General features: G+C 52.0%; 3 protein-coding genes across 3 annotated transcripts; 1 reads left to right on the forward strand and 2 right to left on the reverse strand.

Moving 5' to 3' along the window:
- Positions 1-311: 311 nt before the first annotated feature.
- On the reverse strand, positions 312-5,122 carry soul5 (heme-binding protein soul5). The gene is made up of 7 exons (XM_066707821.1): positions 4,685-5,122; positions 3,306-3,362; positions 2,594-2,681; positions 2,372-2,492; positions 1,816-1,955; positions 1,552-1,715; positions 312-1,279 (listed from the first exon to the last, which is right to left on the reverse strand). Coding segments are annotated over exons 1-7 (657 nt in total). The 5' UTR covers positions 4,687-5,122; the 3' UTR covers positions 312-1,194.
- Positions 5,123-6,837: 1,715 nt separating this feature from the next.
- Positions 6,838-13,617, reverse strand: shfl (shiftless antiviral inhibitor of ribosomal frameshifting). The gene is made up of 9 exons (XM_066707819.1): positions 13,443-13,617; positions 12,061-12,196; positions 11,682-11,731; positions 11,265-11,321; positions 11,075-11,119; positions 10,499-10,654; positions 10,021-10,124; positions 9,619-9,767; positions 6,838-8,053 (listed from the first exon to the last, which is right to left on the reverse strand). Exons 1-9 carry the CDS (start codon positions 13,473-13,475, stop codon positions 7,752-7,754), a joined length of 1,032 nt encoding a protein of 343 aa, XP_066563916.1. The 5' UTR covers positions 13,476-13,617; the 3' UTR covers positions 6,838-7,751.
- Positions 13,618-13,708: 91 nt separating this feature from the next.
- Positions 13,709-20,219, forward strand: LOC136752473 (retinol dehydrogenase 8). The gene is made up of 8 exons (XM_066707820.1): positions 13,709-13,828; positions 14,077-14,479; positions 16,419-16,535; positions 17,020-17,181; positions 17,404-17,583; positions 17,681-17,774; positions 18,128-18,311; positions 18,490-20,219. The coding sequence occupies exons 3-8, from the start codon at positions 16,439-16,441 to the stop codon at positions 18,703-18,705; spliced, it is 933 nt and encodes a 310-aa protein (XP_066563917.1). The 5' UTR covers positions 13,709-13,828; positions 14,077-14,479; positions 16,419-16,438; the 3' UTR covers positions 18,706-20,219.
- The last annotated feature ends 43 nt before the right edge of the window (positions 20,220-20,262 follow it).

Genomic DNA, 20,262 nt, shown 5'->3' on the forward strand with positions numbered 1-20,262 from the left:
GCTCAGCCTGGGGCTCGCCAGACAGTTTTCAAACAGACAAACACGCCAGAGAGGCTCCAGGCTGACCTCTGGTGGTGAAATATGACCCCCGCACTGAAGAACACGATTACAATAATTCTCTTTTCTCTGACGTCTTCAAACTCAGCTAAAATCGCCTTTCAGGTGTGTAAGTGAGTGTTTACTGTGTCTGACATGTAGACAGGTTTAGGTGACTCCCACTGCTGCCCATTACACATGCTGGCGGCCTTTCGCTGTTCTTATAAACTCCCAGTAATTTATTGCATTCGAAAGGGAAACAAAAAGACCAACTCTAAAGTGACAACTTTTATTAGACATGGGGAAACTGGCAGTGCTAAGACTACTGCGTACAGGGAAGGAAGAGACTGAAGCAGAGGTCATCGCAGGACAGCCTAACAAGCTACAAGTGTGAACTGGATCTGTGTGTGTCCCTCAGGCCGTGACGGGTCTTAACTGGAGCTGCGGCAGACTCGGTGTCGGGGTCTTGAGAGGCATTTCTAATTCCCACGTTGATTCATGCACGTGTGCTGTGTTGCTCCTATCAGAGGTGTAGGCAGCCTGGTCTCCCAGCATCCTCCTGGTCTGTCTGTTACTTCCTGTTATGGCCTGTTGTGGCGTTAGTGCGGGGACAGTGGAATTGTGGGTAACTGGCCAATCCGCTATCAGAGAAAACAGAGAGACTACAAGACTGTCCAGGCAGCTGCTTCGATTACCAAGCTGGTGCAGATACAGATGTTCTTCTGATTGCGGTTGCGAATGTTTACAGGGCACTTAAAACACAATTACAGAAACAAATCTAATTCAGAGTAATTAGACAGAAGTCTGAGAAACGGTTGCAGCAATTTAGAAAGACCCACGGAGCCGTGTGAGCTGGATTTAAAAAGCTTGGGGCGAACCCGTCAGAGCAGGGCTGTCTGGTCCAATCAGTGCTGTAATGACTTAATTGGAGCCTTGATTGCTTAATTGGACCTACTGCTGCAGCTGCTGCAATTAACGGAGGAAGAGGGGGAAGAAAAGACTTGCAGTGGAGTAGGAGGCTGGCTGATCCCATTGTGGGGCTGAGAGGAGCAGGCGGAGTGAGTGAGGAGGAGAGGAGGCCCCTTCTGCACATCTCTCTCTCTCTCTCTCCCCTCCTCTGTCACTCAGACCCGGGCTCGGCGTGCTGGATGGCCGTGCTCAGGAGGAGGTAGGCGGGGGGCAGACCGGCTCCCCCTGGGTCACGTACCACACTTCGTTGCGTCTGTTGCGGAGTTTCATGGGGCTGCGGCACAGAGGAGACACAACAGAGACACGTCACACAGTGGATGGACAGCTCAGGCACAGGGTTCAGGGTTCGGGGGCTGGATTAGGGTCTGGCACTGTTGTGCGGTGGCTTCTCGGCCGCTTCGGAGCCCCCTGAACAAGAGCAGCCTCTCTGAGGCCGAGAAGCCGGTGTTGGAGTGTGCGGCGACACATGAATGCAGTGTGTGTTGTGCTGTGCTGTGCTGTGAAAGGCACTCTACGCACTACAGGTGTCTTGGCTGTGTTATGTACCTCTGGTAGCCCACTCCGTAGTGGAAGGCTGTGTTGTAGGAGGCCTGGGTGCCGTTGAGCTCCTTGGCCAGCTGGCGGGAGTAGAGCTTGGAGGTCATGCTGAGCATCCATCCCCCGAAGCTCTTCACATAGACCGTCAGCGGCGGCAGGTCAGTGAAGTAGACCTACAGAGGACAGGACGATGATGATACAGTCGCCTTGTGTGTGACACCAGCGCTGTGAGGACGCTTCACACGGACTGGCCAAGGATGATCACAGACTCACTTGCTCATTGGTGGGCTTGGGTGCTTTCTCCTGATAGGCTGAGGGCAGCAAGAAGCTGACAGTGAAGATCGCCGGCTCCCACATCTTCTTGTCTTCCGGGATGCGGATGATAACTGGGGCCGTCATGTCGATATTAAGCCCTGTGCACACGTGAACACGCACGCATACGTCACATGCACATATACACGTGTAGATGCACACACACACTCATTCAGACATGTATACAGATGCACACAGGCATGTGTACAGGAACAGAGACGCACACGTGCACACACACATAAAAGCACACGTGTACACGCACATACATGCACACAAGCATGCAAACACACACACACACAGGCATTCATGGACAGACATGCACACACAATCGAGAACACCTGCGCAGGCACACAACAAGAACACAGTCATATATAAGTACTGCTCCTCATCAACTGCTTCACCAAAAACCTCTGTGGAAAATTCCTAGGTATTAAAATGTATGGAGAAATAGAGCGAATGTGTCAGTGTGTAGTTCAGTGCGTTAGCTCTCAGTGTGTCAGTGCGTGGTCTCTCTCACCGTCCTCGTTGGCCCCAGTGATGTATTTGAAGAGCCTCATGAAGCCTTGCCCCGCGGCGATCTCCAGGACATAGGACTCCACGTCCGTCGACACCCACTTGGTGGCGCCGTAATGACGCACCTGTACCAACGACACACACGTGTCATCTCTCAGCTCCCACCCGGGCGCCTGTGGTGTTCGCGTGGCATCCGGACCCAGCTGGGAAGAGCAGCTGCACTCACCTCATACTTCGGCGAGTCGCAGATCGGGTCGAACACGAGGCATTCCTTCGATTCTGTGCACAGGCTCCCGGTGCTCGAGTTGCTCGGCCTGTGTGGAGAAGAAGAGAATAAAGGAATATACAGAAACAGATTGAAGAAAACTGCCATATTATAGCTGAGTATTCATCACTGACTGGACTGGACAGCTATAGAGTCACTGACTGGACTGGACTGTAGAGTCACTGACTGGACTGGACTGGACTGTAGAGTCACTGACTGGACTGGACTGCAGAGTAACTGACTGGACTGGACTGGCCTGGACTGCAGAGTAACTGACTGGACTGGACTGGACTGGCCTGGACTGCAGAGTCACTGACTGGACTGGACTGGACTGGACTGCTGCAGAGTCACTGACTGGACTGGACTGGACTGCTTCAGAGTCACTGATTTGACTGGACTGCTGCAGAGTCACTGACTGAATGGACTGGACTGCTGCAGAGTCACTAACTGTATTGTAGTGCAGCTGCAGGGACTGGCTGTACAGCAGGACCTTGTCTCAGCAGAGGTTCACTGAGACACAGGTCCCATTTAGTCTGTCCAGCAGATTGCAGTGAACTTTTCCAACCCCCTAGACCTCCCGGTGGCCCCCGGGGGGATACAGCCCAGCTGCTGGGGAGGGGCTGGAGAGCGATCTCTTTGAAGGAGGAGTGATCGGTCACAGCTCGTCTCTTACCCCACCGACGCCTTGGCAGCGGCCAGCAAGGATAACGCGATCAACGCCCCCGGTCCCCTGGAGAGGAGGAGAGAAAACAAGAGAGCGGAGACAGGTTAGAGGCTCGGATCAGGACGTCTTTTCAGGACGTGTAGCGCCAGTGATTCAAACCCCCGCGCCATCCTCTTGCAACCTGAGACGGGTGGGCCGCTGTTGTGTGGCATTGTGATGTGCTTTCCCACGCAGTGTATCTCTGCTCTTATCTGAGCTGTGATACACTGCGAACAAAGAGCCCGGTGTGGCAGACTGCGCTTTGTGTGTGACATCAAGGCCGTCTTTGTTTTCATTATTATTTTATTTTTTTACCCACATTTCCTCTACCAGAATGAATGAATGAAAGAGGGTCAGTTACAGCAAACTTTCCGATTGGCTGAATAGGTTTTCAAATGCCCCCACCCTCCCAAACCTTCCTTTAATATTATGTTTTATATATAATACAATAATAATAAATCCTTCTGTGTTTATTCATCTAGAGGGTAGATCTGTTGCCCTGGGTGGTGCAGTGGGCAGTGCCAGCCTGCTCCTTTACTGCCACAGAGACCCGGGCACACAGAGACTCATGTGTCAGAGAGAGAGAGAGGCGACAACACGAACAATATATTGAGCTGAAGTGCTGGGAGCTGAAGTTACACTGCAGACTTTTTTGACTTTTGCTGTAACAGCAGCTTTGTAACGGAGCTCTGCTTGGTTTGGGTTTACGGGATGGGGGTCTGCGGTCAGTGGGTTATATATTGAAACGGGTTGTCACTGCAGTCGTGGTTTTGAACGCGAGTCAGAGAGAGGCTAATTAATCAATTAACCCACGTCGATTAATCCACTTACTGAATCAATCATGGCGATAACTGCAGCACCCGGAGTTCGGCCACAAGAGGAAACCGATTCATGTCCACGCCATGTTTACGGTTGTTACTTATGCCAGATGTGCTATATCATTACACATTTCAACCCAGAGGTGTGACGGGGACCAGTCTGCGCATGATCACAGCAGGTCAGGCCACAGAGAAACTAAAATGTCCCCATCCGACTGCTGGATCTGAACCCAGTCCTCGGTTAAAGTGTCATCGTCATCATCATCATCAATAGTAGTAATTAAATCCATATGTGCACATCATAAACAAACACTTGATTTCTGAAAGCAGCGATTCTGAATGTCTCCTGTTTCAATAAACACATACGGACACGAGTGTAAAGGACTGCACGGGGAGACAGAGACTCGTCACATTTCAGCCCGAGGAGTTACTCTGTATCCCGCGGTTGCAATTCCAGCTGATTAGTATAAATTCGCCTTGGCCGTTTTAATGATTATTAATGTCCAATATATATCCGTGTGCCATACTCACATTGTCGTGGGAAAAGCGTTCAGCGGTGTCTGCTCCTGGGTCAGTGAATGCGCTGTCCAGCGGTGTCCAGCGGTGTCCAGCGCAGCGCACAGTCGTCAGCGTTATGTCACCAGGCGAGAGCAGCGGTTATATATTCCGGCCGCGGTTATGAAAGCAGGCGTGTCGTGAGGTCACTTTCAAAATAGGCACCCCCCCACGGAAAAAAGCGTGTCTTCTTACCATCGCAAACCCGACCCTTTGAGGCGCAGCGCCGTGCTGCTGTGTGTGGTGTTGCTCTCGTCCAGCGCACACAGCAATGGGCTTCAGAGCTCGGCGTCACCCTCATCATGTCCCCCCTTTACTTGTCGAGGAACTGTTTTTGGACTGGGATTAGTCAGTGGCGATCTAAATATATCCCATATATAAAACATATACTACAACACATACAATACACAAAGCCAGGGTTAACTCGATATTCAACTGCATTTGCCTTGTCCTAGTAGTGCTGCCAGATGCCTGTTCTGTCCCTCAACTCTGACCCACTACAGTGTCAACAGAAATCGCCTGATTAAAGAAGAGTCATTGTGCTGCTGGATGGGAGCCCAATGACCATGCAGATGATCCCCTCCCCCACTGAACTAATGATTTAGTTATTTATTTGATGACAAAGTGGCAACGGTGCGCTTCTCTCACGTTCCCCCTGGGGGTGCTGTCTGGGCAGGACTGGGACCCGAGCTGTGCACTGTTGTTTTGTATAGCATGTTGCACTTCTTGTATTATGCAATGTGTTTTTGAGAAAAGTGTACTTTGTGTGAGAAATCTCAGGGTCACTGGGTGAGGGGGTCTGCTCAATAAGTAGATAAACAACGCGACTGTATTGAGCACTTGTGTAGGCTCCAGGGTACGGGGACAAATGCCTTTATTATCGTATCTCCTGAACTCTGTAATGCTTTGGAAAATGTTTCTTGTGAGAAGTGTATGTCACCCCGGCTAAGAGCATCTGCTAACACACACACACAAACAACACCCTAATGGAATAAAAGAAGCAGCCAACACGAGAGGTGAGCGCAGGAATCCGCCACAAACTGCATTTCTGTCCCAACAGCTCAGACACAAACAGCAGGAGAATCTGCACCGTCATTCCCATCGCCAGGCTGCGCTTTGAACCCGTGAAGGGAGAAAATAAAGAATGAAAATAAATCCGAGACATCAGAGAGAGCCCTTATTCAAACCAGACAAAGAGCGAACCCGGCGACTGTTACTCTACCCAGCCTGTGCCAACACCCCTCAGAGACGCGTCACCTGACACTCTTAGCAATCTGGTGTGTGTGTCTGTGAGTGTGTGTGTGTGTCTGTGTGTGAGAGTGTGAGTGCGTGTGAGTGTGAGAGAGTGTGAGTGCGTGTGTGTGTGAGTGTGTGTCTGTGTGTGAGAGTGTGAGTGCGTGTGTGTGTGTGTGTGCGGGGGTGTGTCTGTGAGTGTGTGTGTGTGTGTGTGTCTGTGTGTGTGTGTGTGTGAGAGTGTGAGTGCGTGTGTGTGTGTGTGCGGGTGTCTGTGTGTGTGGGGGTGTGTCTGTGTGTGTCTGTGTGTGTGAGAGAGTGTGAGTGCGTGTGTGTGTGTGTCTGTGTGTGTGAGAGAGTGTGAGTGCGTGTGTGTGTGTGTGTGTGTCTGTGTGTGTGAGAGAGTGTGAGTGCGTGTGTGTGTGTGTGTGCGGGGGTGTGTCTGTGAGTGTGTGTGTGTGTGTGTCTGTGTGTGTGTGTGTGTGTGTGAGAGTGTGAGTGCGTGTGTGTGTGTGTGCGGGTGTCTGTGTGAGTGCGTGTGTGTGTGTGTGCGGGGGTGTGTCTGTGTGTGTGTGGGGGTGTGTCTGTGTGTGTGTGTGTGTGAGAGAGTGTGAGTGCGTGTGTGTGTGTGTGCGGGGGTGTGTCTGTGTGTGTCTGTGAGTGTGTGTGTCTGTGTGTGTGTGTGTGCAGGGGTGTGTCTGTGTGTGTGTGTGTCTGTGTGTGTGTGTGTGTGTGTGTGCGGGGGTGTGTCTGTGTGTGTGAGTCTCACAATTCTTATACAATATTAGACCCTTCCCTCCCCTGATCACCTGTCTCCCGTGTCTAACACGCACTGGGATATTTGCAACGCAGGAGGGATCGATCCAGTGGTCAGGCATAAACACACACACAAGACATTGTCGTGCAGGACGTGTCTTTATATGGAAACGGAGCTGGAATTACAAACCCAGTGAACCAAACAGGGCACGACAGCAGCAACGCCTCCATCGAGCCAACGCAACACACCAGGGCAAGTGTCCCGACTGTAAACAATGAACAATAAATAGATAAACACACACATATATGTATTTTACTGCTTCCAGATTGATAAGTCGAGAGTGTTTGACTATGTATATGTGTGTGGTTGCAGTGTGAGTGTGTGTGTGTCTGTGTGTGCGAGTGTGTGTGCGTGAGTGTGTCTATGTGTGCGTGTCTGTGTGTGCGTGTGTCTGTGTCTATGTGTGTGAGTGTGTCTGTGTGTGTCTGTGTGTGTGAGTGTGTCTGTGTGTGTAAGTGTGTGTCTGTGTTGTGTGTGTGAGTGTGTCTGTGTGTGTAAGTGTGTGTCTGTGTGTGTAAGTGTGAGTCTGTGTGTGTGCGTGTGTGTCTGTGTGCGTCTGTGTGTGCGTGTGAGTGTGTCTGTGTTGTGTGTCTATGTGTGTGTGTGTGTGTGGTGTGTGTGTGTGTGTGTGTGTTGGTTTGGTGCTGTTTGTGTCATGTTGTGAAGTGCACGTGTGTAGTACTGTGTGCAATAACAGGAGCACAAAGAAACGACAGTAAAAAAATAATATCTATATCAATATAGAATGAAATGCTTGGGGAGCAGTCAGGTCCGCCGTGAGAAGCGCTGAGTGTGGGGGGGCAGCACCCTGTGCCCCTGGCAGCCAGCAGGCACTGACACACTGACACACAGACACACTGACACACAGGCACACTGACACACTGACACACAGGCACACTGACACACTGACACACAGGCACACTGACACACTGACACACAGACACACAGACACACAGACACATGAGACACACAGACACACACAGACAGAACTGTCTAATTGTTACTGCTCCTGCTGCTGCTGCCCCCCCGTCTGCTGCCCTGATCCTCGTCATCTTCCTCCTCCTCCTCTTCCTCCTCCTCGTCCTCTACCAGCACCTCCCCCTCCCCCTCCTCATCCTCCTCGGCGATGTCGTCCAGTATGAGGTCGTACAGCTCGGCCAGGCTGCCCTGGCTCAGGCAGGTGTTGACCGTGGAGCCCGTGCTGATGTGGGGGGCGCTGGGGGACACCACTCGGGGCTTGCCCGCCTTCAGGCGACTGTGGGGGTGAACACACTCGGTGCCCGGGACGTGCGGCTCTGAGAGAGAGGGGCGGATTGATAAAAGAGTGCAGCAGTGCAAAGTGTGTGTCCTGCGCTGTGACACGGTGCTGGTTTCACTGTGTTGGAGGCAGTAGTTGGGGGGAGAGGAAGCTATAATGATAATGACCAGGTATTACCTGACTATGCAAACGAATGACCCAAACTATCCGGCAGGTTCATAATCAACAGCCTGCAGTTAATTACATCTGGAAGCGCCTCATGTCGTGATGTAGAGTCCACCTGACCTACTGAGCTGCACTGTGTTTGCAAACACAATGACAACTAGAGGCTGCTGCAACTTTTAAGGCTTCCAAGCTATATCAGTAGGTTTCAGATTGGAGCAGTTGTAGTTTAAATGATTATGTTTGTAAATGTGTATTTTGAAATATCAATCCAATGTAGTATACATTTAAGGATTTCATTCCTGTGTAATTGTGTGTAATTCAATATCAGTGGACTTGAAAATACATTTCTTGATTGCATGCTTCAATTATGTAAGGTACAATTGTATTTTTCACTTAATTGAATGAAGTTTTCATTCTTGTGTCATTCAAGATGCAGAATGCAATTCCCAAGTTTGGCCACATGATGCGGTAGAGGTCTGCGTCATGAATGTCATGATGTGGCTGAAATGAAATGCTGCCATTTTGATTGGTGTACAGCAGCCGTGTTTTGTGTCCTATCAACTTGGCTTCATCAACTTTGACAGATGTTTGTACTTGTGTTAATCAGTGAAAATGTAAGCGCTTTAGGCTTCACTGTTCTGTAGATATTCACTGCTGGATGTGATATGGCCTTCAGCATCGTGGCCTCGGCGCCGTGTCACTGTTGGTGACGAAACTCACCACAATCAAGCATCACATTGTCATGTATTGTTGTACCAAGTTTGGTGCATTTTTGAATACGGCTTAAGGGATTATTCTGGGATCAAATGTCATGCGTTCATAAATACGCATATTGTGCATACGTGCACAGTCATTTCCCAGTGGCTGCCATATTTTTGCCTGCAGTCACTTGCCTCTTGTGAGATATGCAAAGTTTCAGGGCTCTGGGATTTAGAGTTGTGCAGCAGTAGCCGTTTTCATATTTGCACGCGGACACATGTTAAATCCAAAATTGCAGCAACCATGTACCCCACAAGCGTAATCAGCATCATGTGACCGGCACGTGTAGCTTTCTCTGCATTTGTAGGTATAAGGGGTTTCTACAACACTTGCGAGTTTCGTGAGTTTTCATGCATGTTTGAGTGTTTTATGGGCATTTGAAGTTTTGGCTGAAGGAAAAATAAAAATTACAAAAATACAGCATGAGTGGAGACTGTGGAGCCCCCCAGTGGTGCGTCTGGAGAAAACACACACAAAAAAGTGCGTTTCATTTGGTTATTGCGGGACTGCGTTCACACGGTGTAACCTATCCATCTATCTATCTATCTATCCGACAAAGGGAAGACTGCACCCAGTGTTCAGAGTGTGCCAGACTGCCCTATCCCCAATTGCAGAACTCAATACTGCAAGCTCCCCCCCGCCCCCATCCTGTCAGATTCTCCCACGTGTGCTCGGTACCTTGCCGGTTGTGGCAGTCTTCGGCGCAGCAGCTGTGGGGGGTCCTGTTTCTGCGGACTACTCCCCGGCGGGGGGGCAGGATCTGGGAGGGCAGGAGCAGTGAGTGGCAGGTGTAGCAGGGCGAGCCCACGTCCATCCGCCCGAACCCCCTGCGGATGAAACACAGGAGAGGAGAGGAGAGGCACTTGAAGGAAGACAACAGAAGACATGGCGGACGCTTCTCTAAATGAACGTCTTACTCAGACCAGTCTATTATGCAATGGTTTTAACTGAGTGTCTATCGTTAGTATGACTTTACTAAGACCGAGTCTGAGTCTGTGTTCATGCAGCTGGCCTCTGTGCTCTGATTCAGGGGTCTCCAGCGCTGCCCTGCAGGGGCCTGGGGTCCTGCGCTCGTCTCACCTGAAGGAGCGCCTGCAGCCTGGGCAGTGGAAATCCCCGATGCCCCACATTTTGTCCGGAGGGATGGGGTCGTACTTGGTCTTGCAGCGGTGGCAGCGAGACACCTGGAGGGAGCGAGAGGTGGAGGGAAAGGCTGAGGGTGAGCGGGCAACTGAAGGAAATAAAAGCTGCAATTAAAAGACTAATCAATATAATAACATAAAACCAGTATTTAAAACAAAGGAACACAAAATAAATAGTAGATGGGGATGAACGAGGAGACGAAGGGGGAGATGACAGAGCATGCACACACGGCCTCAGATACACGCACTGCCACTACACTGTTTTTCGCAGGACACAGAGTTTAGCCAGTCTACCCCACCTGGAAACTGTAGGACAAAGTTGGCAATGTTACAGACCGGACTGGACTCATGGATCTGGGACACAGCCTCAACCCCGCCCGATCCCACCCAACGGGCCTGGTCTACCCGGCTCATACCTTCTTTCTCTGGGGCACCCGGCGCCACCAGTCCTTGTCGCAGTGCTGGCAGGCGAACTGGCAGGTGTCGGAGGGGATGAGGTTGCGCTGGGCGTTGTCGAACATGCGCAGGTTCTTCTCGGTCAGTGGCAGGATGCGCAGACGCTCCCCGATCTCCTGCCAGCCCACACACAGCACAGCACACGCCAACACAGGGCAGGAGGAGGGCAGCAGAGGAGGAGAGAGAGAGAGAGAGAGAGAGAGATGCTGGGTGTAAAACAACAGGAGTCCCTCAAAGAGACAAACAGGATAGCGTTTCTTCAGACAGATGCTATTGTGTATTCAGACATCCTTCTTAAAAACAATGCAATCAAATTGCAACACAGAAATCAAAGCACACAGCATTTTGCAAGAGCAGCTCAACACGCAAACAGTGACGCAACCACTGTACTAATATTTCCCAATTCTGACCCCCATCGGGGCTTTTTCAGCGCAGGAGAGAATCGGGGCTGAGCTGGGAAGGGGAAAGCACTCTGAGGGGAATCAGTGACCAGTCTTTGTGGTGAAGTCTAGGAGGCAGGGGGGACTGGTCCGTACCTGAATATCATGGTCCTCCACCGGCCTTCTGTGCGGAGCGTTCTGCTGCGAAAGACAGAAAGGACAGTCACAGTATGGACAGCAACCAATACCATGCACGGACACAGCCGCGCTTCAATAACGACACGATGTACAGAATATCAACCTTATAACGGATCTCAGAGAAAGCTCAGAGGGCAGTCTGGCTTACCTGGGGGGGCGCGGGCGGGGGGGCGTTCTCCTCTGCTTGGAGTCTCTGGACGACGTTCTGGAATTGTAAGGCAGCGCAGAGACGCGTGCAGAGACGATGAGAAACACAGAGAGTTACACAGAGACGCAGACAGACGCTCAGAGAGACAGTCATTCATCCTAGCGTTGACCTCCAGCTGCTCAACACCCTCGTCTTCACCGATGTGTCACCAGTGAGAGGAGCCGGTTCCTCAGCCGGCGAGAGGCTCCTCCCTCGCCCATTGGCCGATCTGGTCACCCTGGTCACCCTTCTCTCAGGATGACATGGAGATCTATTTCAATGTTTCAGTAGGGGGGTCGGCACGTGGCTCTCCCGGCTCGGCTGTGGACGCTATTCGACAGGGGATATCACATGGGGTGACGACAGTCCCCGACTTACTCTGACTACCGGGTCCTGCCTCAGACGCCTTCTGTCCTGGTCGTCCAGTCCTGTACGAGAAAAAGCACACACAGACACACACACACAGACACACACACACAGACACAGACACACACACACAGACACAGACACACGTCAGCTTCCCAGCGAACACATTTTGTTCATTTAGGTTGTAGTTGTATTTTGGCTGCATTTTGGTTGATGCGTATTGGTGCCTCCCCCCAGGTGCCGGCGTGGACGTGCTCTGGCCGTCTGCACTCTCGACAGGTCTGTCTCTGGAGCATCAAGCGGGACGGGGCGGCCGTGTCCAGCCTCACACTTGACCCCCGTAGTCTGAGCCCTCGCTACTCTAGCGCCCCCCCCACGGACCCACGCTCACCTCGGTCCTTCATCAGGATGATGTCCATGGTCACCATCTGATGGTTATTGCCGTAGCGCCGCATCAGCAGCGTGGCTTTCTCGATCGTCACCTTGGCGTGGAACTTCTCGCGGAGACGGCGGACACACTTCTCCAGCTGGGGGGAGAGAGGGAGAGATTGGATTACAAAAGTAATAATTTATTTTCCCACAGAGAGCAATTCCAATACGCTACAGTGTGGTAGCAACTCTGCAGTGTCTTTGGAAACTTGATCACCTACTTTGAGGTCTTACACCTAATGACTGTAGCTTCTAATGGTGTGGGTACACAGAACAGGTCACAATGACACTTGTGTGACGCACTTGTGATCTAGCGTCAAACCTTGCACAGTGCCATAATATAGTGTAACACCTTCTGCTGGACGAATGGAGAGACAGCGGCCACATCTGCATATTCCCGAGGGGATTCTGGGAGTCGAAGAGGGAAGAATGACCTTTCCTAACAGACCGACTGGACGCTGCATGGGTGTGCGTAAAGACAATAACTGTGTGTAACTACTGTTTCCAGACATGTTTGGCCACCTCACCTGCAGACAAGAACATACAATCTGTAACCTACAACGTCTGCAAAAGTCAACAAGGTTATCTGTGCGAGCGAGGACCGGGGTTGGGAAATCGTGCAGTGCCAGACCGGATTGCACAAGGTGGTTCAGTTACAGACACAGGAAGATAACGGCGAAGTGGCGCTGAGGAAGCGCAGCCAAAACACCAGCTGAAGCTCTAGGGCCAAAGCAGGCTCGCCGCCGTGACGTCATCACGCAGTGTGAAGGGTCCGGGTAGGAGCCCGATATAGACAGTCAAGAAACGACAGCCCCCAGATAACTAAATACATTTGAAATATATATTATATATATATATATATATATATATATATATATATATATATATCATTACAATGAATGCATTAATAGTAAACAATCATCGCGACGGTGAAAAGGTGCAAGAGAGATCAAATGAGAGTTTAATTGCTGGTTACAAAAAGACCGCAACACCACTTTGTGTTCAAACTTCAGTGTCCATTTTATAACCAAATAGCATATGAGCCCCCGCTGCGCACAGAAACGGGCGCAACTGCTTCCCGCTAAACCTGCCGCCTGTCGCGGGCACTTCGGGCGCCCTTTGGAGCAGACTGGCATGTTACATATACTGCACATTCAATAAAGTTAATACAGCAGGCAGAGAGGAAATAAGTTTATTAGGTTAAAGAACAAAGACCAAAAAGATAAAAGCGAACATCCGCCTAGGTGGGCACAGGAGAGAAGGAGGGTGAAGTAACCGAGTAATGATGTGCATACTAATCACACGGGCACCGGAGACATTACAGCCGTGTTTGCAGCAGCCTACCTCCACCTCCTCCTGTATCCTCCGGGCCATCATCCCTCGGCCGTGTGCGGGCTGCGTGTGCGGGCTGCGTCGGCTGCGTCCCGTCTCGGCTCATTTGAACAGGCGCAGTTTCCTGCTGACGGAGCCCCGGTGTGAACCCTGCACCCTGCGCACTTTACTTTCACTTTACTCCAGCAGCCCCGGGACGGCAGTGCGCCTCTCCGCGGCCGGCGCAGCGCTAGTAGAGCAGCCACAGCCCCGGGACACAGGCTCGGTCCTCGGCTGCGGTTACCGGGCTGATGAAGGGAGGAGGAGAGGAGAGGAGGAGTGCGCTGCCCCGCCATGCGTCGCTACCCGTTTCGAGCTCTTCAATATAAGCCCGTTTGCATTGCGGATTGCGGGGACTGGTAACATGCGATTGTGTCATCATGTAGACATTGAAAGCAACAAAACAAGCCATGCCTCTCATTTGCACGCTGGAAAAAACACCAGGGGCGATATTAGCAACAACATATTAGTGGAAAATAGGACATTATAGGCTACACAAATAAGACAGTCCATATATTTGTAAAATGCGATTGATGCATTGAATGGGATAATGTATGGGAATTGCACTTGAAAACCTGTTCATTGCACTTTCATCTTTGATTGTCAGATACAACATGAAATAACGAAACTATGAGAACGGCTTGGACGAGCTAACGGTAAAACTACAGCCCCCAGAAGGCACTGCGCGCTGACCTGCACTATCGCCCCGCCCCCGCTCGGAGCCCCGGCGGGACTGCAGTCCGTGTAGAGCCGGACACGGCGGCCAGAGCTGGGCTGGACGGGGCAGCGAGAGGACCGAGTGCCCGAAACCCTGCAGAGCGGCTGGGAGACGGTCCTGCGCGGAGCCGGGGCATGGCTGGGCGCTGTGTCGGGTAGAGGTGTGAGAGGCGAGGGGACGGGCGGACGGAGTGTGGCCGGGGATCCGGCGTCGCTGCCCGGCGAGTGTGCGGTCCGTGTGTCGGAGGTCCGGACGCGCTGGTCACTCCTGCCTGCTGCCCCGGACCAGGCCCGTGAGTGGAGATGCGTCCGAGCAGTGACGGTTGTGTGTGTGTAGGGTGTAGTATGTGTAGTGTGTATGTGTAGTGTGTGTGTAGTTTGTGTGTTTGTGTGTAGTGTGTGTTGTGTGTAGTGTAGTTTGCATTGTGTATGTGTTGTGTGTGTGTGTAGTGTGTATGTGTAGTGTGCATTGTGTGTGTGTTTGTGTGTAGTGTGTGTGTGCATTGTGTGTGTGTTTGTGTGTAGTGTGCATTGTGTGTGTGTTTGTGTGTAGTGTGTATGTGTAGTTTGCATTGTGTATGTGTAGTGTGCATTGTGTGTGTTTGTGTGTAGTGTGTGTTGTGTGTTTGTGTGTAGTGTGTATGTGTAGTTTGCATTGTGTTTGTGTGTGTGTGTGTGTGTGCATTGTGTATGTGTAGTGTGTGTTTGTGTGTAGTGTGTGTGTTCATTGTAGCGTTCGTGCACATAGTAAAGAGCTCGAGTTAGATGATGGAAAATATACATATATATATATTTTTTTCTTAACCCTAAACTTACCCTTATCTTGTATTATTATTGTTCTTGTTATTCTGAAAGTATCTTCACTCGTGTCACCGGTGTGGTGAAGATGCTGTGTGTGTGACACGGCGGGGTGTGTGCTGTGCTCGGCTCTGCTGCTCCTTGTGGTTCGGGAGCCGCCGATGCAACAGGGTGGTGGAGCTGATGGACAACAGAAATGACACTGATGCGCTGAGGAGTTTCCATCTGCATGCGATTATATAGATATGGGCCGATCACTAACCTGGGGGAAGATGTTAATCTAGATTTGAAATTCACCAAATACATGAATGAACATCATAATACTCGCATTTCTCCTTTTCCTTAATGGTCGTGTCTGTATCGGGACTCCCCAGCAGTCCAGTCAGTGACTCTACAGTCCAGTCCAGTCCAGTCCGTGACTCTATAACAGTCCAGTTTCTGCTCTAAATGGCCGATGATCACCCACGCCTGTGAGGCGGCTGGATGGGAACTGGGTCTCGGGATGCCATGGGGGGAGTGTGTGTGGCACAGAAACAAACGCAGGAGAGAGAGAGTTCAGTAAACGTGCTGAAGAGAAGCCGCACGCGCAGATGCACACAGAGGGGCAGGTGTCGGACCGGCAGGCTGGGGGCTGTCGAGGGTGATGCTGAGCTGCTGAAGGAGCCGCTGAAAGGGTTAAAGCTGTCTGAGAGGCTCAGACACGTCACGGAGTCGGACAAAGAGGATTAAAGACTTACAACGGGATCAGGCTCCTCCAGGGCAGCCGAGGGGATCAGTCACTGGGGCTGTGAGCGCCAGGGCGTCACTGCAGACACGTGCTCTCGCCCCCCAGCCTCACCTACACGCATATGGAGAGTGGATCGTTATTATTATTGTTAATATTATATTCGTTGATATGTAGTTTTTTTTTTATGTAGCCGAACATTTTCCAGCAGCGCTCCGGTTCTCTCCCAGCGCTTCTCCCACACACACAGTGCGGTTCCGAGACATCCCGACCCGTGTGATCGAGGCTGGGGTTCGCTCCGGGATCTGTGGTTGCTAGCGAGCTGCTCTTCACGCAGACGCGGACGGAGACTCGGCCCTCCTCCCAGATCCCCACGGTCCTGACCGAGTCGTCTGTATGTTGCGCTTCGGTCAGCCGCTGTGCTTGAAAACCATCACTGGTGAAAAACGAACGCTACTGTGGCGGCGGAAGCCACTTCTGTCTCCCAACAGTGCAGCGGCAGGAATGCGTGGGGGTCTCGGGAGAGCCCGGGCCCTGTGGTGTCTACTGCCCGGGTCTCCTACAGGGCTCTAGAGCAGAGCTTTGCGGCTTCGGGTCCTGAGGGTCCTCTGGTTTCTTCCTCACCTCATATTCCAGACTGATGTCTTCATTGAACTCTGGTGCATTGTAAGAAACTGGCATCTGACCCCCCCCCCCCCATTGTGCTGCAGGTGCCCAGCAGGGCGGCGCCATGGCCTGCAGAACGGTCCTGGTGACGGGCTGCTCCTCGGGGATTGGACTGGCTGTGGCAGTGCGGCTGGCCAAGGATGACCTCAAGAGGTTCAAAGGTCAGAGGGCGGGCGCCGTCTTCAGCAGGGGTTTGTCGTGGTGGGGGGTTATAGCGGGTGTGTGTCCGGATAAGGAAATACAGAAGACTTACTTATAATTAGTGATATTTTTATATATTTTTTAGAAGCAGCTATAACATGCATCGTGATTTTATGTTTAATAATAAGATGCCAGAATTTTTTTAATTGAACGCATGAAAGACTGTACCTGATCGATTAGAAGGATAACAAACCGCGCCTTTGTGAATCAACCCCAGAGCTGCGGAGACGTGTGGTTGGCCAAGGCCTTGGCAGCAGCAGGTGTAGACTCGGAGCTCACCCCTTAAATCCCCGATAAGTCGCTTGAGCTAAAAGCTGCTCCGGGGGACTGGTGACCAGGGCACTGCCAAACGATTTACCTAATCAACTCCTAAAGTCCCCTGCGCTCCGCTCGTGGCTGTGTAGCAATACTGAGGGCGTCCCTCTGTCTCCTGCTGCCCCGCAGTGGTGGCCACGATGAGAGATCTGCAGAAGGCGGCGCAGCTGGAGAGAGCGGCCGGCACCGTCCTCAACGAGACCCTGGAGATCCGGGAGCTGGACGCCTGCGACGAGGACTCCATCAGGGACTGCGTCAACAGCATCCCGAACAGACAGGTGGACATCCTGGGTGAGACGGACAGAGGGACAAGGAGGGTGTGAGACGGAGAGGCGGGGGGTCGGAGGGACAGGGCGGTGGAAATGTTTGGGTCATACAGACGAGATGGACGGTGTGAGACAGACGGAGAGACCCAAAGAGGTTTCCAGACAGACAGACGGATGTGCTGGGAGTGACGGTGTTGTGTGAGAGACAGTGCCAGGGTGGGTAAAGATCACGGTCTTCTCTCCCCAGTGAACAACGCAGGCGTGGGCATGATCGGGCCGCTGGAGAGCCAGTCCATCACAGCCATGAAGAACGTTTTTGACACCAACTTCTTCGGCTTGGCGAGGGTGATCAAGGAGGTGCTGCCGGACATGAAGAAGCGCCAGAGCGGCCACATCGTGGTCATGAGCAGCGTCATGGGCGTGCAAGGTGGGTATCCCATCTCCCCCTGCAGCCTCAGAAACCGATGTTAGATGACTTCAACTTGCTCAACAGTCTCTCGCTCCCTCTCTCTTTCTCTCATCAGGTCTTCTGTTCAACGATGTCTACGCAGCTTCCAAATTCGCCGTGGAGGGCTTCTGCGAAAGCCTGGCAGTGCAGGCCATGAAGTTCAACATCAAGTGAGTCCGATCACAGTGGGCTTTGAAAATAATCTCAGAGCTCTGGATTAGGCCACTTTGGCTCTGTTCTTGAGGCGAGATCTGTCCTGTAGCCAACTTTGCTTAATTGACCCTCCGGCTGAGAACGGGCGATTAGGGATTAAGTTGCGAAAACCTCATCCGGATTTCGGTCAGGGTTTACAGAGAGAAGATCCCTGGATTCGTACAGTTCAGCCAAGAGCGCAGACCAGCTGAAAACACAGGTGTGGTGAGAATGGTCACCTGCCAGTCGAGGTTGGTCTTTCACTCCAGCGGTTTAGTGCTTCTTCCTTCACCATCCTACTCTTCTCCCCTCTCTCTCTCTCTCCCCCCAGAATGAGTCTGATCGAGCCGGGGCCCGTGATCACTGAGTTTGAGACAAAGGTCTACGAGGACGCCGAGCGGATGGACCTGACGGACGTGGATGAGGAGACGGCGCGGATCTTCAAGCAGATCTACCTGCCCTACTCCCGCAAGGTCTTCAGCTCGCTGGGACAGACGCCCCAGGAGATCGCGGAGGTGCGGCCGAACAGCCCCTGTGCGCTGGGTGGGATCCTTTTGTGAGCGAGGGGTGGTCCCATAATATCTCAGCCTAATCTGGATGGGAAATGCAGACACTTCTATTAAAGCTTTTAACCAACTAACTGAATCACTAACGAGGCAAAACAAACCAATAAAGTCCTGTTCTTCTCCGCAGCAAACCATGCAGGTGATCACGTCCGAGAGCCCGCCGTTCCGCCACCAGACCAACCGGCTGTACACGCCCATGACGGCGCTCAAGCACGCCGACCCCAGCGGCCGGCTGCCCCTGGACGCGTTCTTCAAGATGGTCTTCAAGCACGACCGCATCTTCAACGCCAGCCTGGGGCTGCTGCGGCTGCTGCACCTGCGGGGGGACAGGAAGCCGGAGTGACACGCAGGGCAACGGGGGTGCGGACGCCCGCCTCCGACCTGTTCCAGCGTCGCCTTTTTCCACCCCGTTTGCCCTCCCGCCTGGCCCCCCAACAACCCCCCAACAACCCCCCAGCCCTCAACCCTCAGATCCGGCCCTGTTCCCGATCTGTGTCCCTAGTAGAGTCACGGCGGATCCTGAAGGTGGCGTTCGCTGGGATGCGTAGCTGCGTAGGAGAGTGGAGACACCAGTCGCCCCCCGGGGGTCCGTCCGTGAGCGAGGATAGGAGTAGCCGTGGCGCCGCGCCCCTCCGCTCTGCAGCCGCTGGGATGTTGGTGGTGGGCTGCGGCCGGGGTCTCCAGTGGGGCGTCAGCCACGGTACCGCACTCGTTTTTATTATGCGTTTAGTTTTTGAAATAGGAACTTTTAGATAATTGGTGAACCGAGGGGAGACGTGGTAATGTGTGCGAATACTGAGCAACAGCACAGGTCCCAGAGAGGAATCTCACACACGAATGAACGCGGGAGCCCCGCGGCTGTGCCCCCCCCAGGACCAGAAACCAGAGCCCGGGTTATTGCGCTCCTTCTGTCCTCTGGGGTCTCGCTCCTCTGTCCTCAACTCCCCCACCCTGCTCGAGGACCTGAGACCACTTTAAACTGGGTCAGATCCACAAAATAATGAAATGACCGAGCCTGTTAAAGAGCTCGGGGGGATGAAACCCAGACAGGTGTTTGCTGGACTCTCTTCTCGTCCTCTGTCCTGTCTAGAGACGGTTCAACTCGGCATGCAGGGCTGACATTAGAGCCCCGGTCATCAGCTCAGGCATGAGGTTCAGGGTACACAGTTGTTCAGATTAAAAACTAAACTAAGCAGCAGAGACGGGGGATATTCAGTGTTCTAGACATGTTTCATGAGGCTCAGAGCTAAGAAAGAAGGAAATTAAATGTTTCTAATTTTATTTTGCATCACTGAGTGTTAATCTGTTTTCATCTTTTACAAAATAACCCCCAGAAAACCGTGGTAAACGTGAAGGTGTGTGAACACGGCCCCGCTCTCAAAGTGCTACACACTCTCTCACACACCCCTGACCTCAATCCCACAGAACACACCCGGGATCATCTGCTCTGTGGGAAGAAAGGCAGGACATCTCGTATCAGACAGTCGTAACTTCAGGCCTCCCACTCCATCCGGTTGAAAGCAGAGGGAGCTAAAGCGGTCCGTTTGGACACTCCCCATATTTACGATGAGCGTCTGTTGATTGATTATTGTTCAAACTGATTTCAGGATTTTATTTTTATTTTTTAGTTCAGATGCTTTTGTCAGTTTTTTTTTTGCTTTGAATGAAGTAGCTCAGGGGGGTTTTCTTTTAAAAACCACGTAAGCTTTCTTTCTGTGGCGCTCTAGGTTTTACGTTCTTCATCTCTCTCTCTGGAAACGTACAAATATAGTGAGGCTCTCCTGGAGAAGCAGAGACTGAACTGCACTGCTGAGTGTTATTTGTTTTGTAGTATAAGAATAAAAACATGAAATGCTAGTATTGGATGTCTTTTTTCGAACCCCTCGACTGAGGCCATCAA

Source organism: Amia ocellicauda, chromosome 7 (genome assembly GCF_036373705.1).
Source record: "Amia ocellicauda isolate fAmiCal2 chromosome 7, fAmiCal2.hap1, whole genome shotgun sequence".
Lineage (NCBI taxonomy): Eukaryota > Metazoa > Chordata > Actinopteri > Amiiformes > Amiidae > Amia > Amia ocellicauda.